Source organism: Oncorhynchus masou, chromosome 33 (genome assembly GCF_036934945.1).
Source record: "Oncorhynchus masou masou isolate Uvic2021 chromosome 33, UVic_Omas_1.1, whole genome shotgun sequence".
Lineage (NCBI taxonomy): Eukaryota > Metazoa > Chordata > Actinopteri > Salmoniformes > Salmonidae > Oncorhynchus > Oncorhynchus masou.
The window spans coordinates 38926589-38946375 of record NC_088244.1 but is presented as its reverse complement, the minus strand read 5'-3'; the positions used below and the strand labels follow the sequence as shown (position 1 = coordinate 38946375).

The 19787-nt window shown below is 40.8% G+C and overlaps 2 protein-coding genes across 3 annotated transcripts in view; both read left to right on the top strand.

Annotated features, from left to right (window-relative positions):
• The first annotated feature begins 292 nt into the window (after window positions 1–292).
• Window positions 293–7147, top strand: LOC135528506 (protein FAM3A-like). Of its 2 annotated transcripts, none has more exons than XM_064957630.1 (10): window positions 293–572; window positions 1312–1366; window positions 1497–1604; window positions 2477–2500; window positions 2689–2812; window positions 3400–3458; window positions 3607–3657; window positions 3913–3997; window positions 4246–4372; window positions 5043–7147. In XM_064957630.1, exons 2-10 carry the CDS (start codon window positions 1354–1356, stop codon window positions 5139–5141), a joined length of 690 nt encoding a protein of 229 aa, XP_064813702.1. In that variant the 5' UTR covers window positions 293–572; window positions 1312–1353; the 3' UTR covers window positions 5142–7147. The 2 variants fall into 2 exon arrangements, with proteins under 2 accessions (XP_064813702.1, XP_064813701.1); XM_064957629.1 differs by lacking the exon at window positions 293–572 and adding an exon at window positions 582–1054.
• A 1009-nt stretch (window positions 7148–8156) lies between these two features.
• LOC135527480 (serine/threonine-protein kinase WNK2-like) overlaps window positions 8157–19787 on the top strand; it is a 75010-nt gene continuing 63379 nt past the window's right edge. Inside the window, exon 1 of the mRNA XM_064955993.1 lies at window positions 8157–8748. The gene's annotated coding sequence lies outside the window, so the exon portion shown is untranslated. The remainder of the gene's footprint in view (window positions 8749–19787) is intronic.

The window sequence follows — 19787 nt, the reverse complement described above, 5'->3', positions numbered from 1 at the left end:
TGTAGGCGATGTCATGGCGTCGTTGGCTAGCTAAGCTCATAGATGCGGTAAAAAAAAAGTCAATGAACTTGACAAAAACAATGGAATTGCCATGGAAACGCGTGGGTGAAAGGGCGGTTGGGGAAACCGCATCAATACGGAAAAACACGTCATAGGGTCTAACGGTCGAATCGCACCGAACTGCGCATGAGCAGTCCTTTAATTCAAAGGCACTCCTTCGATGTAAAGTTTTTGACAAAAATGAAAACGTGTCAGTCTGTCACTTTCAGGAGGTTGGAGTAATAGCATGTTCAACTACTTAAGACGTTGCCTAGAATCTAGAAAATGAACAACTAAGGAATATTTTTTTCTTCTCTCACTGACTTCTGAAAACCCAAACCCCGGCCTGTTCATCTTGTTCGGTCGAGCAAGCATCTCTGTGTTTAGAAACTGTGATGGAATTGTCTAACTAACACAACTCCGCCTATCCGGGGTACCGGGCCATGCAAATCGAATTCGACCAATGTTGCCAGAATTTACGTTGGAGCTGGTGCCCTTCTTAAATCCGTTTTTAGACCGGTTTAGACTAGGGGGTAAGTGTATTTCAAGCCATATTTTTTTATTGAGTTTTCTAATCCATTCTCGCTTCATATTAGTTTATGTAATGCATATGGGTGATGATATCCCATCATATCGTCAACATGTTTTTAGGTAGCGTAGAAAAATTAACGCGCGGATGATAAGCGAGCCCATGTTGCGCATACCCGTGACGGACGTCACCGACAAAATATAAGGCTCAAAACGAATCCGGAAAATCGCAAGCTTGATGAAATAAACATAAATCCTGCGTACTTGTCAAAACTGGAACGAATCAAACCTTAGAGATGGTCAACTAAGACGTCCAAATCATATTTCATTGGCTTACTTTTTTGCTTCAAAGTGTGGCTTCCCAGCATATGTGTATTTTCACGAGGGGAAAGTCTTGAGGTTTCCTTGGAAGAAATAAAGTCCCAGGTGACGAACTGGCGATTTACCAGCTGGGACAATCGATTATTCATCCTCTTTTAGACAATAGGTAGGAAATCGATATACTAATTTCAATGAAAGTTTATATATATTGTACGGTGGTTGGGTGTTGCCACTTTGCACTCCTTGCAGTGGGCACCTTCTCTTCACTCCTCCCCCATGTTTTATCGAATCCATCTCGTTAGTAGAGATTACTGTAATTTGATAAATGTATAATTTTAAGATTTCAAACATTGTTCTCCAGTGAAAAGTGCTTACTGACGTTACTATTAGTCTCTGTCTCATTGTTTGTTTTTCTATCCCTAGGACTACTTGCCTGTCTGCCCTTGCTTCTGAAATAAATAAATAATGAGATTGGCAGGTAAGAATTGATATCCTTACCAAAACTGTCTGTGTCATGTGTGAGAAAGTGTGTGTGTGCCCATCTATCTAATGAATGTAATGTACTGTTGTTGATCATTCTAATGTAATGATTTGTGTTTGTGTGCCAGGGCCAATGCGAGCTGTGGCTGTGCTGCTATTGCTGGGCCTCACATGGGTGTTAGCCAGCTCCATACTCGGAGGGGACAGCAGCTCATTGGTCAAACACTTCTTCAGTGGTAAGAGACAACCCCGCTGCTGTTCTCTGTATGTATGTTTTATAATCTACATGTTTTGGATTGAGCCCAGTCTTGATGAAACATAGCTGACCAGTGTGCATGTGAGATTTGGTTCTGTGTGCTGAAATAATATTGAACTAAACTGAACTTTGATCAAACAGTGTAGGAGAAAATTCATGACTATGGTTGATTTTTTTTTCCAGTGTCTAGACTGTTCTCCCAGAAGTAAACATAGGGTTAATTAATAGACATGTGTAGGCAGAATAAAGGCTGAGCTCAGGTGACTGGACAGAGCTGGATAAACAAAGAGTTAACCATTGGACACATCATAACAAAACATAAGCAGAACATGTGTGCCTTAGTTAATTAATATCGGCACCAAAAGCCATGTATCTGTAATAAGAACATATGTTTGTACCAACCAAGCATTACTAGAAAAGCACTTATTAGAAAAGTATATATGCAATAAATGTATATATTTTTTTGTACTAACACTATGGCGCTGCCACCAATATAATCTAAACTGAGCAGATGTGAGTGTTAACAAGCAAGAATTGGGACCGGAAGATAATGGTGGTAAGAGGCCAAGGTGTGTTAATCATCTACATAGAGGGAAGTGACCATGTGTGTTATTTGAAGATAGATATTTATAAATGCCTCTGAGGTCTGTAATAAGAAAAGTCCGTTCTTCCATGGAATTGCTCGGCTTTGTTACTTTTTGTAATAAAGTCTTTGAATTTACAAGCTCCGATATCTGAGAAATATTTGACTCAATATTTCCACGACAACAGTTATAAGAAGTGACAACATAGCTTAAATCAGCAATGATTCAGTTGATTGATTGTGTCATTCCCTGTTTATCTTTTCTACAGGGACAAACGAGGAGCCAACAGCTGGTATGTGGCAAGGTTAAGACCATTATTTACAGTGGCAATCACTTAGTTTGAAGCGTTGTATTTTGGAACCTTTCAATGTCAGTGGAACAGTGCTAATTTATGTCCCTTAGTAGAGAACCATATTCCCCGCCTAGGTACACTTTCATTCTATTGTGCTAATTCAGGTCTCCTCTCTTGTCCTCTTCCAGAGACCAAACCACGCAGGTACAAGTGTGGTCTGTCGGCTCCATGTCCTCAGAAACATCTGGCCTTCCGTCTTGTCTCTGGAGCTGCCAACGTCATTGGGCCCAAAATCTGCCTGGAGGATAAGACGTGAGAATTTTGTCTATTAATCACACTCTCTCTCGCCAACTCTTTCCATCCATCTCTCTCCATCCATCCATCTTTCACTCTCTCTACCCCTTCTTTGTTCTGGTTATTTCCCATCTCTCTCTCTCTTTGCCATAATCTCATTTAAACCAGGCCTTAAAGTTTGCCTGAAGAGCTGAATGCAAGTATTTAATAATAATAAATTACATTTTATTTCTTTGTCTGACTTGCTGTCTTTCTAGCCTTGTCCCAGATCTTTGTGCAGTCTTGCCAACTCCTATGATCAATGACCATATGAGTTGGCAAGAAAACACAAACAGATCTGGGACCAGGCTAGTCCATCAATCTGGTGGTTGTGTCTGTAGCATCATCACTTCTTTCTGCCTTTCATTCTGTTCGTGGCGAGTTTCCTGAAAGCTTAGTAGCTCTAAGCTCATCTCTCATCTTTTGTCTATTGCCTACAGTGGGTTTAGGATGGTCTTAGTGCTACAAAGCTTTTGGGAAAACCGACCCCTGAACAGTATGTTGACAAAATAATTGTGCTCTTGTACCCTTCTCGCCTCCCAACCTCTCCTATTTCTCCCCCTCAGCCTTGTGAGCAGTGTCAAGAACAATGTTGGCAGAGGACTAAACATTGCTTTAGTAAATGGTAAGAAATTAGAATCTCACTCATATTAATACAAATCTTGATAAAGTTAAATTTTCCATTTGAGTTCCGAATAGTTGATGCTTGATTAACTGTTGAATTATGTGTGTACTCATTTCTTACACCACTACTTCATGTTTCTGCTCTTCAGGGGTATCGGGAGAGCTCTTAGACACTAAATCTTTTGATATGTGGGCAGGAGGTGAGAGGATTAAACTAGCTAATATTAATGTGCTGTTCTGTGAAATAAGGGGTACAAATGGGGCCGGTTTCCCGGACAGCGATTAAGTCTAGTCCTGGACTAAGAAGCACTATCAGTAGAGAATCTCCATTGAACATGCTGTTAAATCCAGAACTAGAATCAATCTGTGTGCAGGAAACCAACCATGTTGTTCTGATAAATCCAGGTGTTTAACCGTTCCCCTTTTAAGACATCGTCTCTGTCCTACATTCTCAGATGTAACTGACCTGTTGAAGTATCTACGGCCCCTACATGAGGGAACACTTGTGTTTGTAGCTTCCTTTGATGATCCTGCCACAAAGTAAGAGTCCAGAATATTCTCTCTCCACACTCGACACTCCTGGCAACTTTTAATGCAGTTCTGTATGTCATGAAAAACAACTCTAAGGGGCAAAGATTAACACTACACTGACTAAAAAGCATACTTAATAGAGAATCTCCACTGAAAGTTTCCAAAACCAGGCTTAATATTTGTCCAGGAAACTGTCTCTTAATGGATATTATGGACATTATAGCCTACTTGACTGTAACCTAATGTGTCTCTGTCAGGTTGAATGACGAGGCACGTCGTCTGTTTGAGGAGCTGGGTAGCACAGTAGTGAAGGAGCTCACCTTCAGAGACAGCTGGGTGTTTGTAGGAGCCAAGGGAATCGAGAACAAGAGTCCTTTCGAACAGGTAGACTATCTTTACCTTAAGCCACATTTACGCAACTCAAGCGGTGATCCTGCATACTTAGAATTGGGTGTGCTTGAACATGTGTATGTGTGAGATGAGGAGACATGACCTCTAACACGAGGCACCTTGTACACTCACCGTTCTCTTCCTTGTAGCTCTGTCCATAGGTAATATATCTATGGCTCTGTCAGTGTGTTTGTTCTGTAAAGCAGGGGTTCTCAATCTTTTTTGGGTTCGGGGACCCCTTTTGTGTTTGCAAATTCAATCAGAATTCATCATCGGAACACAACTTGTTTGTGATTTTTTTAAACGATGACAAGAAGTTTTACTATGACGTCTGCTGCAGTACATGGCTGGACGAACCAAGTCTTGGGCCCGGGGAAAGAGAATTTACCAGGCATCGGAGCGATTTTGCAGTTCAAGCTAATTTCCTGCGATTCTTCTAATTTTGTCATCGGGCAGAGATTTTTTTTGTTACAGCTTTAATGCTAATATCCTGCAATTCTACACAGTTTGCCACTGGGCAGAGGGAACTTGGCAGTTTTAAAGCCTACATTAGAGTGCATTTATGTTTACTTTTTTTTCAATTATATACTTTTGCACGGACCCACTTTGAGAACCCCTGCTGTAAAGCCTAATGTTCATGCACTCTCTATCTCCCTCCCCCTAGCGTATGAAGAACAGTAAGAGCAGTAACAAGTATGAAGGCTGGCCGGAGTCTCTCGAAATGGACGGCTGTATCCCCCTCCGTGCCCCCTTAGAGAATTAAACACTCTCTGCAGGTACATGTATCCCTTCCTCCACTCTCTCCTAATGGGTTCACACTCATCATCATGGATTTAACGATGGTGGGACCCCTCCAGCCAATGCTTAGGCCCGATACCGATCCAATGCTTTTAATAACGGGGAGTATGCAAGACAAGTGCACCTTTTGGGAGACGGGTGGAGTGTTGGAATGCAGACCGTTTCTAAGGACTAGCACTTTTTGAGACCCACTGTTTCTCTGGCTCTAAGGTTAGCAGCACATATCTATTTGAGAAACTGTTGCAGCAGAAGCATGGACTATGATCGTTTGACTTCCTCGATTTCCAGGCTTCGTCGCGTTCATTCTGATTAGTGAGACTTGGGATGGACTGGGACCAGAATTATTATTATTATTTTTTTCATTGAGGCCCCTGTTATTAGCCAAACAATGATCATTTTGTGCAAAAACAACCATTTAAAACAGGCCGACTGGTCTTAAGATGGACCAGCCCATCTGGCATTTGTCAGAACTGCCCTATGGCCAGTCTGTCCCTAATGAGACTCAGGAGTATGGTATTGGTAATGTAAGACAACAGTTGAGTTGGACAAAAAAATGCTCTGTTACAAAATCATGGAACGACAGGCTCCTACAATACTTTTTCTGTTTTTGGTCAAGTAACACATGCTGCAAAGGACATCCCTTGATTGATTGGAATCTTGCTGTGACAATGCTGGAGCTCAATAGGCTAGCTTGACTGATGGTTGAAGCAACCGTTTGCACTTCACATCTGAACTTGGCATTTATTTAATCATTTGAGGCCTAATAACTTTGCTGAAATAACAGGTGACCACAAATAGAGGAAATGGATATTTCAGAGACCAAATGTTTGATGACCAAATGCATAGAAGTGGAAAAAGGTCCAAAAAAAGACATGTAAATGCTTGATAGAAATGAATAACTGAAACAAGTAATGTCTGTTTAAAAAAAGAAGAGGCCTGAGAACACTGCCTATCTGAATGGACATTGACCAGAATACAATTGAGGTATAATAGATAGTAAGTCGTTTATGAGCAATATGTTATTGCTGGCTGTTCTAAGATCTGTTTTGTGCTAAATTAAGATTAAAATGCATTCATATTTTGTACCCTAGGTTTAATATAGAAAATTAATGATTTCAACTAAAAGTTGTGGCTGTCTGCTATAGTGCCAACTCCTTGTCATTCATTGTCATGTCAAACATTTGGCTTGACAATGGGCAAGTGCAATTGAGTTGCAAGGGGCACAAACACATCTGGGACCAGGCTAAAGGCTATTCTGGGACCAGGCTATTACCACCTTTTATAGATAACTTGCTGTGCAGCAATCATTGTTTGTTTAGCAAATGTATACAGTGTCTTTGAGTAATCTTGTGTATTTGACGTGGAATTAGAACTAGCCTAGTCTAGAATCCTAAAGAAACTTGTTTTTACACCTCGTAGGCTATATTCATGAATTGTACACTAGAGTGACGACATTAGTGCCTAAGATAAATATTATCTTTTGAAATTGTACTGTTAGGTAACAACACTTTCCACGTGTCTCAGGCCTTGTCTTTATTTTGTTATTTGTGTAACTTTATTTGCATTTTCAAAGACAATCTCTTTCCCTGTAAAAAGTTTGATATTTATCTCAGTTTCCTCCTCTTTGAATTTGATAGTAAAATATACATGATTTGTTGCATTTAGAATACACTGAAAACAAGCGAAGCATAATGTTTTAGGTTTTGGTCCAGAAATAGACAAAGTGCTATGAAACCAAGTGTACTGTAGAATTCTTAATATTCATTTTTGTGACAAACTATTTTGTAAGTTATTAAAAGATCTCAATATTCTCTGTGTACTGTGCGGTTTAGCCTGAGTGCCAGTCTGTGCTATCATGCCAAATCCTTGTCAATGATTGTCATGGCTTGGCAATGGAGTTGGCAAGAGCACATACAGATCTGGGACCAGGTTAGCTGTGGGTCAGTAAATTAAAATACTACCTAGAGTGTATTTTATAGGCAATCCTTTTGTGAAGTATGAGTGCATGTATTTGGCAATTACTGTTATGCTTTATGGGTTGATGTAAGACAATATGAAAGATTGAATAAGCTCATGTCAGCTGAACTTAAAGAAGATCAGATCGTATGTATCAAGTGTTGCTGAGTAGGAATGCTGATCTAGGATCAGGTTCCCCTTGTCTATGTTGGGCAAAACTGGTCCAAGAGCAGCACTCATTCTCTTTAGACACATAAGACACTGGTCCCTATGCTTAAAAAATAAATCGATCAGGACTCAGACGCTTGATACATGCAGCAGCCCAGGACCTGTGGGAAATTGTTCATGTATAATGCCACATCATGCTTCAGTCTTGCACTGTGCAGCGACAGCGGGCATTTCTTTAGTACACCAGGGGGCGCCAAAATACTTGTTCATTTTGCACTTGAGCCTCTTTATAGATGGGTTGGTTGTTTAGCAACAAAACCAACGCGTGCGCAACTATGGGACAAAATACGGTTGTCTTATATATATATATGTAAACTATATATATATATATATAAACTATATATATATATATATGTAAACTATATATATATATATATGTAAACTATATATATATATATATGTAAACTATATATATATATATATAAACTATATATATATATATATGTAAACTATATTTCGTCTATATATATATATATATGTAAACTATATATCCAATGTTTGAAATTAACTTGCACTTGTCTCTCAAATAAATCGTTACAGTTGGTTGAATAGCTGGCGATGTTTTGTTGCCATATTAGCATTGCCATGAAATCAGTCAAAATAAGACATACTATCAACAACAAAATGAAAAACTAGCTAAAAAACCAATCACTTACGATTCAACACATGGCCATTTCTTGCATTTGTTGGTGGCTATCTGTCCATCCAGAATCACAACAACTCGCGGACTTGTGCCACCGTCGAGCTTGCGTGTGCCGCCCTCTTGTGGCCCTGTTGGGTAGCGGTGGCGTGCGCACATCGGACGAGCCTGTGGCAAGTGCCTCCGCGGATTGTAGTGAGGAAAGGAGAAGCCCAGCAAGCGTATGCGGTTACACCTTGTACACAGATGGCCGCGTGACTCGTATCTTGTCTATTAGCTACACAAATGAACGTATATGCACGTATAGGTAGGTGTACATGAATATCTCGCCACAACGAAGGCTGACGGGGAAATATGTAATCAAACCAACGAAAAGCAAGCATCTTTATGGCAGCACGTAGACATACCGCCTGCTCCCGTATAGACTGAGACTCGACGACTCGAGTGTGGATTTTCAAGTTTGGATTTACCAACAGGCAGCACCAAGGGGAAGCTACAATTTTTAAAAGGATATAATTTGAAAACGTGTCGTATCTTGCCTATTTTGAGGGAATATTGTTTTTAAACAATTAATGGCAATGAATTGTAATTTAAAGGTCGCTTGAGCAACGTTTGAAATATTTTGGTTAGCTATAGAGCTACATGACAGGGAAATATACATTATAGGGCTTTAGCTAGCTTGCTAGCTGTCTGGTACCAGCTTGCCTATAATACATCCGAACGGACGTCAACGAGATGATACATTTTGGTAAATGCAGTTTTCTTTCGACATTTATTTATATTGCAATGTAAACACATTTCCAACCCTGCTTTGACCGCTTGGAATATAATGTATGTTTCTATTCACCGGGGTAGTTTAGCTGTTACAATGTGTCATTTGTACGCAAACTACCGAGATATCTGATTGGGGTTTTAAATGCTCCCAACCGGTGATATCGGGTCAAATTGTCATATTTTACATGCAGCACTTGGTAGACTACAATGTTCATAAATTATTTCAAAGGCTACCGGTACGTTGTTTACGTTCTGCCAGATTTTAGTAACGCGGGCGGGGATAGCCTAGTATAATCCAATCAAATGTATTATTTGCCAATTGATTTATACGTTAGCTTAGCATCCCCTGCTTAAACAACGAATGTATATTGTCATTATAACGTATCCATTTCTGTGTTTTGTTTTTTTTTGGGGGGGGGGGGGGTTTCAAACTTTGCTATAATTATACATTTTATCAAACCCTCGCTCGCTGGAGCCTATTTTAGACTACATCCTTGTCCCCCTGCTACTGCTTCGTACATTGTTGCAGCAGCCAGTGGGAAGCAAGAAAAGAAGGCTTTTGAGGATGGACTTGCCCTTGCTGTGTTAATGGTAAACAATGTCCGGCTGTAGGCTGCAAACGCTATAACGTTGCCATTTGCTTTCTAGGTTATGATCAATCAATAATCAGTCAGTGTGTTTATTGTCTGACGACTGCCACACCAGCCCCTATACGAAAGACGGTCTATAGAAATGACTGTCTATATAAATTATTGGCTGTAAATAACAAGTGCCTTTAAGTCAAAATTGGCTCGGTAAAATTATTATCCTTTTTTTGCTATTTACACAAATAGCAATATTCTTTCCTGACACCTATTTTTGGTTATTCGCTTCAGGTAGACTATTTGGTTATTCGCTTCAGGTAGACTATTTGATGGGCAAACAACTTTTTGAGGTTTGATGGAAATTAAAAGTAATCACTTGGGATAGTGGACCTTCATATAATGCATTTAAATGAAAAGATAATTCATATTTCATTTTTTTGTTAAGCGGGAGAGTCAAAGCACTGGTTATGAGTTGGATTGGATTAGCCCACAGGGAGTAATAGCACATGGGTTGTGTCTGAAATGGTACCCTATTCCCTATATGTAGTCCACTTGGAATGGGGTGCCATTTTGGATGCTGCCATGGTCGATAATAGCGATGTGCTCAATTCATTATCAGACCATTCCTCCTTAATAGAAATGTTGACGACTTCATGTTGAACCCTTGAATACAACCACTGAAAGCCATGAGTACAGCATCCATATTCTTAATAAATCTGAATACCAAAATGAAATGCTATGAAACCGTTTGCTTCAGAGGTGATGCTCTCTGTAGCATAGAAATAGAATAAGTACCCTATCAAATTCCTATGACTTGAGATGCTTCTGCCATTCTCATCATTATTTTTCTATATGCAGTACGGTATCAGGCTCATCCATCCACGCATGGGAGAGCGCTCCAATAGTTGTGTCCTTTAAGCCACTTTAGTACTCTTTGTTTGTCTGAAACAATTCAGTTCAAACGTGATCAGCTTATCCTCGGTCAGTTGTAATGATGTGTAATAAGACAAAGGACTGATTTCATCCATGGATAGGAAGAAGCTCCAGGAATAGCAAGTCACTAGTCATGTGTAGTGGACCTAGTAATAGCAATAAAAGAGCTCATTCATCCATTGTGATTGGAGCTTGAGTAGATAAGAGTTTGATGCGTGGTAATACAATAAAACCGGTTGATCCATCCATTGTGATGAGAGCTCCACTCCAGTCGTCGGCCTAAGCCACTTTAGTAACATGTTGTAATCCTGAATCATCATGTAGCCATCTGCTGATTATGGCTCTCTCACCTGGATTAGATAGACTGTTCAGTGGGGAAGGAGAAGAGGGGAGAGAGGACAGGAGAGGGTGTGAAAGAGTCAGATAATTATCTAACCATCTATTATTCTGCTCTTTCTCTCTCTCTCGCGCTCTCTGAGGGATCTGGTAGTGAACGGTCCACTGTGCGCTTGATACCTTCACTACCCTCTGTCTCACATGCTTGACCTGGATTTGACAAAAATAGTTGCTGTGTTTTTCAGCCCTTTGGTTTCCCTAATGGGTAGAGTACAATCATTGTGTTCGATTCAAGAATCAATGTTCAGTTTTTAGTTTTTCAACACATTTCCAACTCCCAGTCTATCTGTAGATGCAGGACAGGAGCAACATGTCAAAGAGTCGGATACTGTGATTGTCGATTTATTATGAGAGGAAGGAAGTTTAACTTTGATGATTTTATATTTTCAAAGTCAGATAAGGTGTTTTATGTCCATTTGATCCTCTCTTCTCAAGAAAGATGATTTTTGTATACCGTGGTGGTGGTTGTTGGACAGTCTGCTGTTTGTGTACAACTGCACATTTTCATTCAGCTTTTATATAAAAAGTTTCTCTTCATGGTAAGTTGCTCAAGTATAGACCTTTAAGCTGAAGATCAGTGTTTTGGGCTTTGTTATACTGTAAGTTAGCCTAACTGTCTCAGGTGGGTTATTTACCAGTGTCTCTGTTCATCTCATTATCCATCCCACCTCTGGGCCAAAGTCTAACCAGTGAAATTAATGAAGCTGTTACGTTAATCATGTATTGATATCGGACAGTTCCAGTTACGTGCTTGCCTTTCAAGTTAGGATTTGACCAGTAGCCTCTGTATGAATTCCAGGTTCCTGGTACTTGTTACTTTGACCAATAGAACACATGCTTTCATCTCATCAAAGTACTATATTCCTATTGGTTCTACTTAGATTAGCTCCCGAGTGGCGCAGCGGTCTAAGGCACTGCATCTCAGTGCTGGAGGCGTCACTACAGACCCTGGTTCGATTCCAGGCTATATCACAACCGGCCGTGATTGGTTTTTCCCATAGGGCAGCACACAATTGGCCAAGCGTCGTCTGGGTTTGGCCGGGGTAGGCCGCCATTGTAAATAAGAATTTGTGTTCTTAAAGTTCTTATTAACTGACTTGCCTAGTTAAATTAAAATAAAGATTGAAATGTAAATTCAGATGTATGATAGATACCGTGACACTGTAGAAATGCTCCTGCAGTTTTATTGTGCAACGTTTCCACCCCAAGGTCTTCGTCAGGCTGAGCTAATTTTTATGGCCTTATTTTGCCTGCTGTCAGAGTACAACAACTCTTTTATTACAACTTTTCTTTCCAAAACGCACACCTTCCTGGCGGTCGGTTTTTGTTCTCTGCTCACGTGATTAATCAGCCAGAGATAATGAGCAATGCTTTAACGAACTTAGGGCAGTTACGGTGGCCATACCGGTGGCCATACTGGCGGACACGAGTTATGACCACAGTCAAATTCCACGTGGCCACGGTAATTAGGTTTCTCCGAGCTCTGATGCTGCTGATTTAGTAGCCTACCAAACTGGCTAACTGCCTGGTACTCAGCACTCTATTGTCCCTCTAATCACTCTGACATCAATGCAAATGTAATTGAAAATCTAATCAAACACTTCATGAGTGCTCATGTTGCGCAACATTTCTATAGACAATGCAATTGCGTGAGCTTTCTATAGGCTAGCCATACTATATTTATTCTCAAATTTCCTAATATTAAGCACATTGCTTCGCTTTACAACAGGAGTATAGCCTACCTGGTTGGCAGGAAAATGAACCATGGGAAAAGTGTCCCACATTTTTTATTTAAGTGCATAGTCCTCCATTCGCTATTTAAGTGCATAGATTACATGGTTTTTTTCTCTATGCCCCTTTCTCTCGAGACAGATGCATGAAACTAATATCACACACACATATAATTAAGTATATGTGAAGACGACATTAAATTAAGAATAGGCTAATATTGTCACCCATCAGACTATCACTTGTGAATGATGCTTATGCAGGCAAGAAACAGCTCATACTTTTTCAAATCATAGTTGTACACCTCATGTATCCTAGCCCATAGGCCTATATGTTTTGGTAAGGTTTGTATCACAACTAAAGTGGACAAATAACTTCTTAAAATGAAGCACATTAATCCGCTTCATAACTTGTATGCCAGTTTGGGGAAGATAATTTTCACCATAAAAATGCAGCTTTATAATAAAGCGTTACATGCATAATCACATTTGCCGTCCCTTTTCCAGCTAATTCATTGCATTTTGGAACATTATCTCTTATAGCCTACAAATGTGCACATTGCTGGGCTTATAATGTGAAAAAATAGCTTAATAAGTTTATAAAAAAAATAAAATAAAGCTCAACGATCAGCCTCATTGCTTTTAAAACGTTTTTTGATGTGAGTGTTTGTATTAATTTGGGATCTATCGCATCACACAACTGTCCCAGAGTATGTTTGGAATATTTATTTCTTGCACAGTTCTAACATCTTAAATATGTGCCTCAGAATTAGTTTTACAGGGATTTGTTGCAGTTGCATCCCCGATGTGTCTGTCTTCTGTCACTTGTAGCCTATTTCTTAGCTGAAATGCCTGTGAGAAGGACCCGATCATGTGACGGGCATTGGCTTCATCTGAGAGAGCCATGTGAGTGAGAGGTGCTTCGGAACACGGCACCCGGGAGATGGAAATGTATAATTAGCCTATTATATTCAGCCCAAGGGCACGACGGCCTTATGTAAGGCATGGATTTTTAGGGGGCATAACAGCCACACAAGGAGGATGCCGCCGGGAAATTATCAAGTGTTTGTCAAATTGTGAATGAGAGACTGATGAAGTGTGTGCAGATTGGGACTTTTTTCAGATCATTAGTCCCTTCATGCAGCCTTAGAATGTATTAAACATCAAAACATATTACCCAACATTTGTATCACTACTAAAGTGGCATAAATAACTCTAAATTAAGCATATAAGAGGACCTGTTTCTTTGTTAATCTCTCAACACAGAATAGCTGCATGTGCGCACTTCCTTTGAAATAATTTGGAGAAAATATCCTTTCCATTTTATTCAGCTGTGTTCAATTTTATTCTTCATACTATAAAATAATACCATGGAATTCGAAGCAAATATTGTCTGCTAAATGAACTAGTGTAGCCCACAGCCATATGGCATAGCCAGATCAGGGCCTAACATAAGGACAACTTAAGAATGTGCTACTTTGGTCTTCTAAAATGGACTACATTTTCTTTATCATGTTACTTTAGAATAAATAATGGATTTATTGTGATGGTGTAGGCTATATTACATGGATTTATTGGACTTGTCGATGTTCCAAAGGTCTGCTTCAGTGGCTTGTCGGCTATGCACTATCCTAAATGTGTTTATGCTAATTAACGGTCAATTACAGTGAGACCGGCAGTTATTTGCTTGACAATCACCGGCTGACAAAATGTCATGAGCCCTAAACGAGCTTATGAGAATTCCTCTGTCCTTGTTCCCCCCCGTCCCCATATTCACATATACACATCCCCATATGTCCCCCCCGCCCTCTCCCGTGCCTCGTCCCCTGTCTTCCCCCTCCATTCATATCCATGCATGTCTCCCCTCCAATCCAGAAGGGTTTGAACCAATAGCAAACCTATGAGGGTTCCTCCATCCGTGTCCCCCGCTCCTCACTCCCTATGTCCCCATCCATCCCTGTCTGTCTGCCGTGGATTTGAACCCACCAATAGCAAGGAGTGATAGATCAGCGTGGCGGTGGCATCTGGGCACCAAACTCAAAGAAAAATACAACCACTAGAACAGTATCTAAATTCAAGTCAATGATGCCATAATGAGTGGACCGGCATAGAATCACTGCACAAAATCAATCTATTTCTATGACTGCTGTGCCCTGGACAGTGCAAATCATCTCAGGGCAAAACTTGCAGAGCTTCTACTCCTTATGCTCCCTGTCACACAGTCAAGTCACTCAGCCTGTAGTAATATTTCTATGTTAATGGAATCCAATCTCTCCACTCATTTTTCTCTACGCCCATTCCTATCTGACTCTCATTTGTCTTTGTAATTGTATTTTTCTCTGTCCCACTCCTCCCTGTGCAAACTGTGGTTGTTTTTGTTCAAGCAGAAATGTAGCTATAGTCACTGCTTTCATTCACACACACTGGTACATATTTTATCAGGGAAAATCCCCACCAACCCCCTTTTTGTCTGTCACCCCCCTCTCTTTCTCTCGCTCTTGTTCTCTTTCACACACATTTTTCCCACCCCTTCAAACCATCCAGCCCCCCTCCTGCCTGTGGTTTCTCTCTCTCTCCTCCTTTCTCTCTCCCTGTCCCCCCTTTATTCACACTTTTCATCAAATCAAATGTATTTATATAGCCCTTCGTACATCAGCTGATATCTCAAAGTGCTGTACAGAAACCCAGCCTAAAACCCCAAACAGCAAGCAATGCAGGTGTAGAAGCATCAAACTCATGTCCCAACATCTGTCTCCCTCCCAGTCACACAGCCCCCCCCCCCCCAATTACATGCACGAACACACATGCACTAGTAATGGGAAGTTCGGCTCTTTTTGCTGACTCAGATTTTTTTTTACTAGTTCAGTCAAAACAACAGCTCTTTCGACTCATTTCATTCATTTTAATCAGTAATGCCCAGAGCATGCAGGTCTCCCTACTGATAAACTGAAAACTCAAAAGTCATGATTCCATAAGCCTCTCGTTTAACATAGGAGGCACGCAGGGCCCCGTACCAGAGAACTATGAACTAAAACTCAGGAGTCATGATTCTATAAGCCTCTCGTTCACATGGCATTCAACATAGGGGACTTTTTGGAGCTGTCATTTGTGACTGAGACTTGTAAAAGTGTGATTTTAATCAATGTACATTTGTTTATTTCTAGGCATACAAATAAGATTCGTTCTTGATACATTTGAAACAAGGTCTAGTTGTGGCCTCAACCGGACTAGATTGTGAACTACTTTTTTGCGGAATGCATTGCTTGACTGCTGTGGGGGTGATAAGCAAAATATTGTTTGCGAACTGCAGCCCCGCCAAACAATCTGTTCTCGAGTTTGAGTTTTTTTAAGCGGAGTCTGTGTATGCTTTGGTTCTATAATGCTGTGTCCATCATAGCATTCAATAATCAATTAATTGACATATTGGACCATGCAATCAATTATCAGTTCTTAACATTTTTCTTCTCTATGCTGCCTGCAGTGTGATCTATTTTCCTGTGAACATATGATAGACGGTTGTTGGTCGTAGCACGTCTCTGAAGCCACTGAGTCGGAGGTGCGTGTATTAATCCTGCTGTAGGACTAGCAAGTAAAACAAATGACTAAAATTAACTAGTCACTCAAAAAACAAATGACTCTCGAGTCAGTAAAAAGAGTTGTTCAAAAAGAACGACTCGTTCGCGAACTGCGCATCACACACACACACACACTGGCATGCACCCCCATTCCCCTGGCTCCTCCTTTGTCTGCCTGACTAAATCTACAGAGGCCGTCCAGTCCCAGGGGATTAATGTGTGTGTATACCCACAAAGGGAGGGATGAAACGAGGCAGGGAGGGAGGGATGAAACGAGGCAGGGAGGGAGGGATGAAACGAGGCAGGGACGGAGGGTTGAAACGAGGCAGGGAGGGAGGGATGAAACGAGGGAGGGATGAAAAGAGGCAGGGAAGGAGGGAGAAATGTACCACAGTGTTAGTTTGCAGTTTAGTGTGAGAGAGTGACCCTCAGTCTATTCTCCATATCTAACTATGTGATTGAGAGTGTGGTAGCCTAAATTGTGTGATTTAGTTTCCCATGTTTGAATTGTCCTGTAAAATGTTCAAACTTTGAATTCCAGTTTCTTTAGAGGAGTTGTGGGTAAAATGAAAGGAAGTAATAACCCATACTGTGAACTTTTCGCAATAATCAACTGAATGTGCCATGGTGATTTTTGCTGTGCATTTCAAAAAACTATTAGGCCTTGTTATTAGCACGACTGCAGGTGTACATACCGATATGTTCCGTAAAGGGCCTGGAGGGACAGGGAGGCAGAATGCAGCATGTATTGAATGTTCACATCTCATTACACGTAAGCCTAGTTGATGTAACTGCATTACTGCAAGGCTGAATGGCTGGGATTCAGACCAGTATTGACATGTGATTGCAAACATGTGCCTTCACACAAAAACACAGGAGTTGTGTCTCAAATGGCACCTATTCCCTATATAGTGCACTACTTTTGACGAGATGCCTAGGCACACTATTGACCAGGGACCTGGTCAAAACATTTGCACTTTACAGGGAATAGGGTACCAAATGCTAGTTTTTGTCAGGGCCCTGGTCAAAAGTAGTGCACTATATAGGGAATAGGGTGCTTTTTGGGACAGTACCGTGGTGGTTTAACATTTTCTGCCTACATGGGCGGTCATTTGCCAAGTGTCAGGAAATTCCTTTTGACATTCATTTTTATAAATATATTTTTTAAGGGGACATGTTTGTGTGTGTGCGTGCATGCCTGTATGTGCGTGAGTGTACGTTACACACATCTGTGTGTGTACGTGCATATTTGTGGGTGTGTTTGTATGTGTGAGAGAAAGAGGGATGGGCTGTGTGAATGTGTTTGATGCACTGTGATAACTGTCCGGTATGCGGATGTGGCGGTCATTACATAGGAACTCCTTACCTTACGGAATACTTGGAAATAAGCTGTTGTTTAAAGGAGAACTTCCCTTTCTGTTGTTTTGTCTCCTGCGCCGCCCATTTCATGCTGAGGTCTTACCAATCCATGTCTGTCTGATTCATAGACTCACTTATATAGTATGTTTGTCCCCACTGTCTGGTCTCTTGGTATGTCTGTCTAACCTGGTCCTAGTTCTGTTTGTGCTGTCTTGCAAATGACCATAGAAGTTGGCAGGAGAGCACAAACAGAACTAGAACAAGGCTAATGTATGTCCCATAGACTTACATAATACGTCTGGGGTTCACCACAACCACATTGGTTCCGTTTCCTAGTTTATGGTCAAACTTATATCTATTGATAAAGACGAAGACCACAATCAGATGTTGGACTTACCTTTCCAGCCAGCAAGACTCTTGCTATGTCTATCCCACAGACTTATATAAATGTCTTCCCCAAAACCCCATTGGTGTTCACCACAGTGGTTCATTTCCCTAGTTTGTGGTCACATCAATTGATAAGGACAATGTGAAAAGGAAATATCAGAGCCAGGACGATACGGCTCAGGTAAGAACTGTAATGTGAGGGGAATACGTCAGTTAAGAGGTTTGGAAGAATATTACTGTCTCGCTCCCATTAGGCTAGTAGATACTTACTTGACTACACAGCCATTAGACACAGAGTAGTCCAATGGCATGTTTCCACAATCATAATGGCTTTTGTGTGCTATATAGAAAAAGGGCCTATACCTTTTATCTTTGTCTCAATCCTCATGCTGCACACTGGAGTTCTATTCTTTAGTCAGATGGAGGTTCTTGCCTTGCAGTAGGGCTTATTACTGTACCGTATAGGTCTTAGTAGATGTCTTTGCCTGCTTCTGGAATGTAACTGAACTGGAATTCTTTCTCGTTATCCTACCTTCATGGTGTCCCTGGCACTTAGTCTATCTCCTCCCTTCATTGTGTCCCTAGCAGTTAGTCTAGGGTCTCCCCTCCCTTCATGGTGTCCCTAGCAGTTAGTCTAGGGTCTCCTCCCTTCATGGTGTCCCTAGCAGTTAGTCTAGGGTCTCTCCTCCCTTCATGGTGTCCCTAGCAGTTAGTCTAGGGTCTCCCCTCCCTTCATGATGATCCTCGCAGATAGTCTAGGGTCTCTCCTCCCTTCAAGGTGTCCTTAGCAGTTAGTCTAGGGTCTCCCCTCCTTTCATGATGATCCTAGCAGTGAATCTAGGGTCTCCCCTCCCTTCATGATGATCCAGCAGTTATTCTAGTATCTCCTCCCACCTTTGTACTATTGTATCACTCATTTGAGTGACAGGTATTGATATTGTGGGTCTGAGATTCTGATTCTCAGAGAGGACATGCTTGACTGGATGTTGAGTAATTGTGATAGGATATGAAGGAGACATATGGTTGTAATGAGCTTCTGTTAGTCCCCATGTGGTGAGTAAACGTTGACATTTTAAATGTTGGGGTATAACAACGTTACAATTACGTTTAAAAAAACTTACTTTGTAACCTCGTCCCCTGGTAAATTACAACTACAGAGAGAGCTGACTGGTGCATGTGACTACTTAGATACCTTTTTAAAATACTTTTCTTTCTGAACAAGATAGGTAGCTTCCCAATGCCATATGTAGGCTATTCAAATGAACAAGTCATCACAACTGACTGTTCTGAACAAGCTGTTATGTAACACTACAGGGGTGGTGGTTGACAAGAGTCTTTAGCACCATACTGTAGCTGTGTCCCGTTGCACATGAATATCAGTGTAGGCTAACTGGAGTCCTGAATAGCTTACCTCCCTACATGTATCTACACCTGCACACACTCCTGGACAGACTCATTCATTTACTACAGGTCTTAACCTTTTCACTTCCTCACTTCCCTCAACATTTCTTTAGTTATTGATAACTTAATTTAACAGTGGATCGCTTCTTTAGTGTCAGGGTTGGGCTCGATTCAGTTTTAAACTGTGTAAATTCTGGAAGCCTATTTTCTTTTGACAATATTTCAGCTACATTTTAGAGCTCAAGAGTGATCAATAACTAGACTTACTTAGCACATTGCCCATTTATCATGTAAAAAGATTTTGCCCTGACAATTTTCTTTATGAACAGTACTGTATATTTGTAAAATGTATTAGGCTATTACTGTGTAATAGAGTAGCTACAAAAACAGACAGACACCGTTAAGAGTTTACAGATTATTGGTTGCTGTGACAGGGTCGGAAAATACCTGACACCTAGAGACAGAGTGACAGAGATTTTTCTGCAAGGGAAACCACACACCCACACACAGACAGAGTGAATTATTGCAGCTTTCAAATGGTTGTGGGTGCGTATGTGTGTGTACGTACAGATGTAGGATCTTAATTAGGGTTGCAAAGGGTCGGAAACTTTCCGGTAAAATTCCGGGATTTGTGTACTTTTTCTTAAATTC

What these genes read in the sequence shown, in the direction of transcription:
- LOC135528506 (XM_064957630.1), top strand. An exon ending in TTTGATGATCCTGCCACAAA is followed by an intron (nt 3,998 to 4,245) that starts GTAAGAGTCCAG and finishes TGTCTCTGTCAG; the next exon opens with GTTGAATGACGAGGCACGTC. An exon ending in ACAAGAGTCCTTTCGAACAG is followed by an intron (nt 4,373 to 5,042) that starts GTAGACTATCTT and finishes CCCTCCCCCTAG; the next exon opens with CGTATGAAGAACAGTAAGAG.